General features: G+C 45.6%; 1 protein-coding gene across 3 annotated transcripts; it reads left to right on the top strand.

The window, feature by feature from the left end:
• The first annotated feature begins 576 nt into the window (after positions 1–576).
• LOC137348480 (zinc finger protein 664-like) lies at positions 577–8,104 on the top strand. 3 transcript variants are annotated; one of them, XM_068013790.1, is made up of 3 exons: positions 577–704; positions 3,196–3,311; positions 7,006–8,104. In XM_068013790.1, exon 3 carries the CDS (start codon positions 7,218–7,220, stop codon positions 7,656–7,658), a length of 441 nt encoding a protein of 146 aa, XP_067869891.1. In that variant the 5' UTR covers positions 577–704; positions 3,196–3,311; positions 7,006–7,217; the 3' UTR covers positions 7,659–8,104. The 3 variants fall into 3 exon arrangements, with proteins under 3 accessions (XP_067869891.1, XP_067869890.1, XP_067869893.1); XM_068013789.1 differs by having other exon boundaries at positions 577–722; XM_068013792.1 differs by lacking the exon at positions 577–704 and adding an exon at positions 730–887.
• Positions 8,105–8,406: the final 302 nt, after the last annotated feature.

Raw genomic sequence — 8,406 nt, 5'->3', positions numbered from 1 at the left:
TGACATGAAGGTCAAATGCTTCACAACAGGCGCCAATGTCAAAAACAACAACTCACACAGTCACTCGGCAGCTTCACCTGCAGCACTTGTGGCAGAACCTGCTTCTTAAGGTTGGCCTTCACAGCATCAGCAAAGGTGAGCCAAGAGAAGACACCCCACTTCAATGGATTATTTGCTGCGAGTCCATCAATCTTTCTGTAGATGGAAGGATGTCAACCAACCCGCCATTGAAAACCCCAAAGGCAGGTTCAGAGATTTCAGACATCTTTGTAAAGAGAGACGAATGAGTACAAGTAAATCAATATCAAAATTAAAATAAACCTGCACCCGAGAAGAACTGAAAATAAGGTTCACCCTAGTTTGGAAAAGATAAATACTTTTTTTTTAACAAAACAAGCAATATTGTGAAATTTCCTTTTTTGGGAGTGACGCCCATCTTTCTCTGGGGCTGCGATGCTTCATTTCTCCTGGTTTGATCGCGCGTTCGTGCAGATTTCCCCGAACAAAGATGGCGACGATGGGGGTGGGGTTTCACATTTCACCCCAAGCGGAGCAGCTGCGCGTGCGCGAACTGCGAGGGGCGAATGTCGGGGGCGCGCGGCGGATTTTTTCCGCATGAGAAGTTTGAACGGGAAACGGTTGACAGACGCCGGCGTTGCCATGGCTGCGGGGGCGGGGCTTGGTAAAGGCGCGCGCCGGCACAGGTGGGCCATCAGCAGCAGGTGAGCGGCCAAGAGCAAGGCCGCGGGGAGAGCCTGGGGCTCGAGTGGCAGCCGGCAGGGCCCGGGTTGTCCTCTCCCCTGGGGAGGACACCACTTTGACTGGGGCCACCCAAAACACTGAAACACAGGATTTTAATGTCACAGCCTTTGAGGCGGAGGCAATAGGTGCGAGAAAACCTGGTTGATAAGGACTGAGCTTGGATGGGTTTTGGTGTCTCCAGTGGGTGGGCTTCAGATTTTCCACCAGTCCCTTTGAGGAAAGGACTGGCTGCAAGTTTTTACTAATTCATTCTTGGGATGTGGCCATCGTTGGCAAAGCTGGTATTTATTACCCTGTCCCTAGTCACCCCTTGAGAAGGTGCTGGGTTTTTTTTTGTTTCCAAAATATACTTTATTGAGAAAAATTTGCAAAAAATACATTACAAAACAGTTCCAAACAGCACCAAGTCAAAAAATACAAACAGTGCAAAGGAGGTCAGTTTCCTTCAATACAGGAATGAGTTGCCTCACAACCCTTCCATTTCATTTTTCATGCCATATACATTTTACAGCAAACAAAAATTTTCCCGATTAAAAGCAAAATACTGCGGATGCTGGAAATCTGAAACAAAAACAAGAAATGCTGGATTCACTCAGCAGGTCTGGCAGCATCTGTGGAAAGAGAAGCAGAGTTAACGTTTCGGGTCAGTGACCCTTCTGTCAGATCAGAAGGGGTGGGGTCAGAGGGAAGTGAAGCGGAAGGAGGATCTGGAGGGGCATTAGTCCCCATCAGCTGCTGGAGCTTCCAGGGCACCTTCCCTTGCAATCGCAGGAGGTGTAATACCTGCCCATTTACCTCCTCTCTCCTCACTGTCCCAGGCCCCAAACACTCCTTTCAGGTGAAGCAGCGATTTACTTGTACTTCTTTCAATGTAGTATACTGTATTCGCTGCTCACAGTGTGGTCTCCTCTACATTGGGGAGACCAAGCGCAGACTGGGTGACCGCTTTGCGGAACATCTCCGCTCAGTCCGCAAGCAGGACCCTGAGCTTCCGGTTGCTTGCCATTTCAACACTCCCCCCTGCTCTCATGCTCACATCTCTGTCCTGGGATTGCTGCAGTGTTCCAGTGAACATCAACGCAAGCTCGAGGAACAGCATCTCATCTACCGATTAGGCACACTACAGCCTGCCGGACTGAACATTGAGTTCAATAATTTCAGAGCATGACAGCCCCCCACTTTACTTTCATTTTTAGTCATTTTTAGTTATTTTTTCTTCCTTTTTTTTTGCATTCCTTTTTACATTTTTTACAATCTTTTTTTGCATTTATTTCATTTCATCTTAGTTTGTTCAGTTTGCTTACCCACTGTTTTTTTCAGGTTGTTTTTCTTCAGGTTTGCACTTGCTGATGTTCATTATTCAGTATATTCACACCTAATCTGTACTAATGCTTTGTCTTTCAACACACCATTAACATATTGTTTGCCTTTGCTCCGTGACCTTTTGGTCAGCTATGTGGCCAGGTCCAATCTGCACCTTCTCCTTTGTTATCTCTTGCCCAACCCCCACCTCACTTGCTTATAATCTGTGACTTTTCTAATATTTGTCAGTTCCGAAGAAGGGTCACTGACCCGAAACGTTAACTCTGCTTCTCTTTCCACAGATGCTGCCAGACCTGCTGAGTGAATCCAGCATTTCTTGTTTTTGTTAAAAATTTTCCCGATACAGTTCGAGGGGTTTTCCATGGATCCAGCCCTTCAGTTCACTTTGGTGGGGGGACCTTACACAGTGGTCTTTCCCCATTGAGCTTTTGCTGCGGCTGCCCCAAGCTTTAGTGCGTCCCTCAGCACGTAGTCCTGGACCTTGGAATGTGCCAGTCTGCAACATTCGGTCGTGGACAACTCTTTGCGCTGGAAGACCAGCAAGTTTCGGGCAGACCAAAGGGCGTCTTTCACTGAATTGATCGTCCTCCAGCAGCAGTTGATGTTTATCTCGGTGTGCGTCCCTGGGAACAGCCCGTAGAGCACAGACTCCTGTGTTACAGAGCTGCTTGGGATGGTGCTGGTGGTGGGCGGCCACCTCCTTGAACTGGTTTCATACAACTGAGTGGCTCGTTCAGCCACTTCAGGGGCAGTTAATAGTCACCCACGTTAATGTAAGACTTGAGTCACATATACAGGCCCAGACCGGGTAAGGACAGAGGTTTCCATCTCTGGAGGGGCATTAATGAACCAATTTTACACTAATTGGGAAAAAGTGGACTATCCAATCCTTTATCTCTTTGTTGTTTGTGGGATCTTGCTGTGCACAGCTTGGGCTGCCCACATTATCCTTCATTACAAGAGTGAGTACACATTTTAAAGGTGTTTAATTGACTGAAAAGTGCTTTGGAACACCCTGAGGCCAGGAAAGGTGCTGTATAAATGAACGTTCTTAGACAATCCAGCCGCTTCATGGTCACTTCTACTGACAACCAGCTTTTTTATTTCCAGATTTCGCCTTCCAATTCTCAAACTGCCATGACAGGATTTGAATTCACGGCCTCTGGATCAATGTAACAGAACCACGACTGCGTGCTGTGTGACAGAGTGCTTAATTTGGGAATTTGGTAAGTGTGGAAATTTTAAGGGTTGATCTGTTTCTAAAATCTAGTCAAATTTGCATTTAGCATTTCACTTGACTTTTAACATTAAATTGTAGTTCCTTTCAGTCTTAGTCATTGGTAAACAAACTGCCTGCTGGTGTCAGCTGTACAGTTAGTTACCTAGCTAGCTAGTTCACAGAATCGTTACAGTGCAGAAGGAGGCCATCCTGCCCATCATGTCCACACTGGCTCTCCAAAAGAACAATTCCCTCAGTTCCATTCCCCTGCCTTCTCCCCATACCTTCTCCCCATACCTCTGTGCATTATTCCTTTTCATATAACTGTTTATTTGCCTTTTGAATGCTTCAATTGAACCTGTCTCCACCACGTTCTCAAGCAGCGCATTCCAGATCTTAATCACTCGCTGCGTGTAAAAGTATTTCCTCTTGTCACTTTTGCTTCTCTTACCAAATACTTTAAATCTGTGCCCTCTCGTTCTTGATCTTTTCACGAGTGGGAACAGTTTCTCTCTATCTACTGTGTCCAGACCCCTCATGATTTTGAATGCCTCTATCAAATCACCTCTCAGCTTTCTCCACCAAGGAAAACAGTCCTAACTCCTCCCATCTATCTTCATAACTTAAGTACCTCGTCCTTGGAACCATTCTCATGAATCTTTTCTGTACTCTCTCCAGTGCCTTCACGTCTTTCCTAAAGTGCGGCGCTCAGAACTGGACTCAGTATTCCAGCTGAGGCCGAACTAGTGTCTTATACAAGTTCAACATAACTTTCTTGCTCTTGTACTCTATGCTCCTATTAATAAATTCCAGGATACTATATGCTTTATTAATTGCTCTCTCAATCTGTTCTGCCACCTGTAATGACATATGCACATATATACCTAGGTCCCTCTGCTCCTGCACCCCCTTTAGAATTGTATCCTTTATTATATATTGTCTCTCCATGTTCTTCCAACCAAAATGAATCACTTCACATTTCTCTGCATTAAACTTCACCTACCACCTGTCTGCCCATTCCACCAACTTGTCTATGTCCTTTTGAAATTCTATACTATCCTCTTCACAGTTCACAATGCTTCCAAATTTCATATCATCTGCAAACTTTGGAATTGTGCCCTTTACACCAAGGTCCAGGTCATTAATTTATAACAGGAAAAGCAAGGGTCCCAACACTGATCCCTGGGGAGATTCCACTACAAACCTTCCTCCAGCCCGATAAACATCCATTAATGTTTCCTGTCATTCAGCCAGTTTTGTATCCATGTTGCTACTGTCCCTTTTATTCCAAGAGCTACAAGTTTGCTCACAAGTCTGTTGTGTGGCACTGTATCAAACGCCTTTTGAAAGTCCATGTACACCACATCAACAACATTGCCCTCATCAACCCTCTCTGTTACCACCTCAAAAAACTCCAGCAAGTTAGTTAAACATGATTTTCCCTTAAGAAATCCTTACTGGCTTTCCTTAATTAACTCGCATTTGTCCGTGTGACTATTCATTTTGTCCCTAATTTTTTCTCGAGGTTTTCCCACCACCAAAGTTAAACTGACTGTCTGTAGTTGCTGGGCTTATCCTTACACGCTTTTTTGAACAAGGGTGTAACGTTTGCAATTCTCCAGTCCTCTGGCACCATCCTCGAGCGTAAGGAAGACTGAAAAGTTATGGCCAGTGCCTCTGTGATTTCTATCCTCACTTCCCTCAGTATTCTTGGATGCATCTCATCTGGTCCTGGTGCTTTATCCATTTTAAGTACGGACAGCCTGTCGAATACTTCCTCTTTATCAATTTTAAACCCCTCCAGTGTCTGACTTACCTCCTCTTTCACCATTGCCTGAGTTGTATCTTCTTCCTTGGTAAAGAACAAATGCAAAGTATTCATTTAATACCTTAACTATGCCTCTGCCTTAATGTGTAAATCCCCTTTCTGGTCCCTAATCAGCCCCACTCCTCCTTTTACCACCATTCCACTATTATATGCCTATAGAAAACTTTGGGATTTCCTTTCATGCTAGCTGCCAGTCTCTCTTCATGTGCTCTCTTTGCTTCTCATATTTGCTTTTTCATTTCCTCTCTGGACCTTTTATATTCAGCCTGGGTCTCAATAGTATTTTCTACCGGGCATCTGTCATAAGCATACTTTTTCTTCTTTATCGTAATTTCTACCTGTTTGGTCATCCAGGGAGCTCTGGATCTGTTTGCCCTACTTTTCCCCTTCAAGGGATCATACCTCGATTGTGACCGAACTATCTCTTCTTTGAGCCTCTACCGGTTTCCTACTAGCTTTTGACTCCAATTTATTCGCCCAGCTCCATTCTTACCCCATTGAAGTTGGCCTTCCCCCAGTTAATTATTCTTACCCTGGATTGCTCTTTGTCCTTTTCCATAGTCAGCCTAAACCTTATGATGCAATGATCACTGTCCCCTAAATGCTCTCCTCCTGATACTTGATCCACTTGGCCCATCTCATTACCAAGAACCAGGTCTAGCAGTGCCTCCTTTCTTGATGGACTGGCAACATACTGTTGTAAACATTTTCCTGAACACACTCTCGGAACTCTTGCCCCTCACTGCCCTTTACACTGCTATTATCCCAGTCTGTGTTTGGATAATTAAAGTCCCCCATTATAACTACCCTATAATTTTTGTACCTCTCTGTAATTTCCTTACAAATTTGTTCCTCCACGCCCTTCCCACTAGCTGGTGGCCTATAGACAACACCGAGCAATGTAACCGCACCTTTTTTGTTCCTTAGCTCTAGCCAAATTGATTCTGTCTTCGACCCCTTTGGGACATCCTTTTTCTCCAGCACTGCAATGCTCTCCTTAATCAATACCACCACCCCTCCCCCATTTTTCCCTTTCCTATCTTTCCTGAACACCTTGTATCCAGGAATATTTAACACCCAGTTCTGCCCTTCTTTGAGCCAGGTCTCTGTTATAGCCACAACATCATATTTCCACATGGCAATCTGCGCCTGTACCTCACCAATCTTATTCACCACACTCTGTGCATTCACATACATGCACATTAACCTTGATTCAGACTTCATTACTTTCTCCCTTACTCTGACCCCACCTAATAATTTACTATTCCCTACACTCGTGCTATCTATCTCCCCCAGTATTCTGTGCACCTTGATATTCCTCTCTTGATACTTGCTCCTGGTTCCCACATTCCTGACAGGTTACCAGTTTTGCTTCCCAGCAATCTGAGCTCCCTCTCAGGTTCCCACTCCCCTGACAATTCAGTTTAAACCCTCCCCAGCAGCTCTAGCAAATCTCCCTGCGAGGATATTCGTCCCAGTCCTGCTAAGATGCAATCCGTCCATCTTGTGCAGGTCCCACCTGCCCCAGAACCGGTCCCAATGTATCAGAAATCTGATGTCCTCCCCCCTACACCGGTTCTCCAGCCACTTGTTCAATCGCTCAATTCTCCTATTCCTTTGCTCACTTGCATGTGAGACTGGGAGTAATCCTGAGATCACTGCTTTTGAGGTCCACTCCTCCCCCACCCTTCTCTCTCTCTCTCCTCCCATAGAGGCTGGAGTCTTGTGTAGGCCTGAAGGACATGGGTGAACCTGTTGGGTTTTTACGACAATCTGGTAGCTTTGATAGTCACTTTTTCCAAGTGCAGCCCCCAAAAAATACCAGATTGATTCAGCTCAGTTTCACAACCTGCTTTTGTATTTTTGCTAATAGATGGGAAACTCACACCAACCTTCACATCAAGATCTGAAAGAGTCACTCAATTTATCGTAACCTGAATATCGTCGGCCTTTGAACATGGAAGCAAAAAGCACTGCTCACAGCTGGGAGAAACCGCACACGTGTTCTGTATGTGGACAGGGTTTCAACCAATCAACCGGCCTGTCGAGACACAAGAGCAGCCACACCAGGGAGAAACCGTGTGAATGTGGGAAGGGATTCCAATGTCTGAGCTGGAAATTCACCGACGCACTCACACTGGAGAAAGGCCATTCACCTGCTCGGACTGTGGGAAGGGATTCACTCGGTCATCCAGCCTCCATACACACCAGCGAACTCATACTGAAGAAAGAGTGTTTAAATGCTCAAGCTGCAACAAAAGCTTAAAAAGTGCATATTCATTGAGGGAGCACCAGCGCATTCACACCAGTTCCACACCGTTCAGCTGCTCTCACTGTGGGAAGATGTTCAGGCGATTGTTCACTGTTCTGCAGCACCAGCAGGTTCACACCCAGGAGAGGCCATTCAACTGCTCTGTGTGTGGGAAGGGATTTACTCAGTCATCCCACCTTACTACACATCAACGTGTTCACACTAATAAGAGACTTTTTAAATGTTCTGACTGTGAGAGGAGATCTAAAAGCTAAAGCAACGTGTGAATTCACATTGGGGAGAGGCCATTTACTTGCTGTTTGTATGGAAAGGGATTCATTGAGTCATCCAACCTGCTGAGGCACCAGCGTGTTCACACTAGGGAAAGGCTGTTCACCTGCACCGAGTGTGGGACGGGATTCACTGAGTTATCTGACCTACAGAAACACCAGTGAGTTCACAAGTGACTGCAGGGGTTAGATTCTGCTGTTATTGCTGCTGTTAATCACATCCTGCACTAACCATGTTCATTCTGACAGTTGAAATTTGTTTCTGCTGATGTTAATAACTCCAATAATTGGGCTGGAGTTTAATATTCTGGGTAAATGCCAAATAAATCAGCTTTGGTTTGAACGCATTGTTGTAGAATTTTGTCTTTCCCACCTGAGTGTTTAGCATTACCAGGCTGGAGCTCAGAAAGGACAATCTGGGGGAGGATCGTAGGGCAGGAACAGAACTTCAGCCTGGACCCAGTCCTTCAGGGCAACACTGAGAGGGACAAACGGCACTTTGGTCTTTCTCGTCTCTCTTCACTGACAGCAAAGTCCCCGTGTGGTTTAAGCCTGAGCCTTCTGTTCCGTGCCTAAGAGCTCTGAACAATGGAAGAGAGCGGTTGGGGCACATTTCTTACAAGCCTCACACTCCTGACCACACGCTGCTGGGTTACCAACTTTATCTTCCACAGTACCTTTCATGGCCAGAATTGTTTTTCCTGTGTTATAGTCCATTTCTCTTCCACTTCTG

This window comes from Heterodontus francisci, chromosome 34, assembly GCF_036365525.1.
Source record: "Heterodontus francisci isolate sHetFra1 chromosome 34, sHetFra1.hap1, whole genome shotgun sequence".
Taxonomy (NCBI): Eukaryota; Metazoa; Chordata; class Chondrichthyes; order Heterodontiformes; family Heterodontidae; genus Heterodontus; species Heterodontus francisci.
This window is presented reverse-complemented; position numbering and strand designations above follow the sequence as displayed.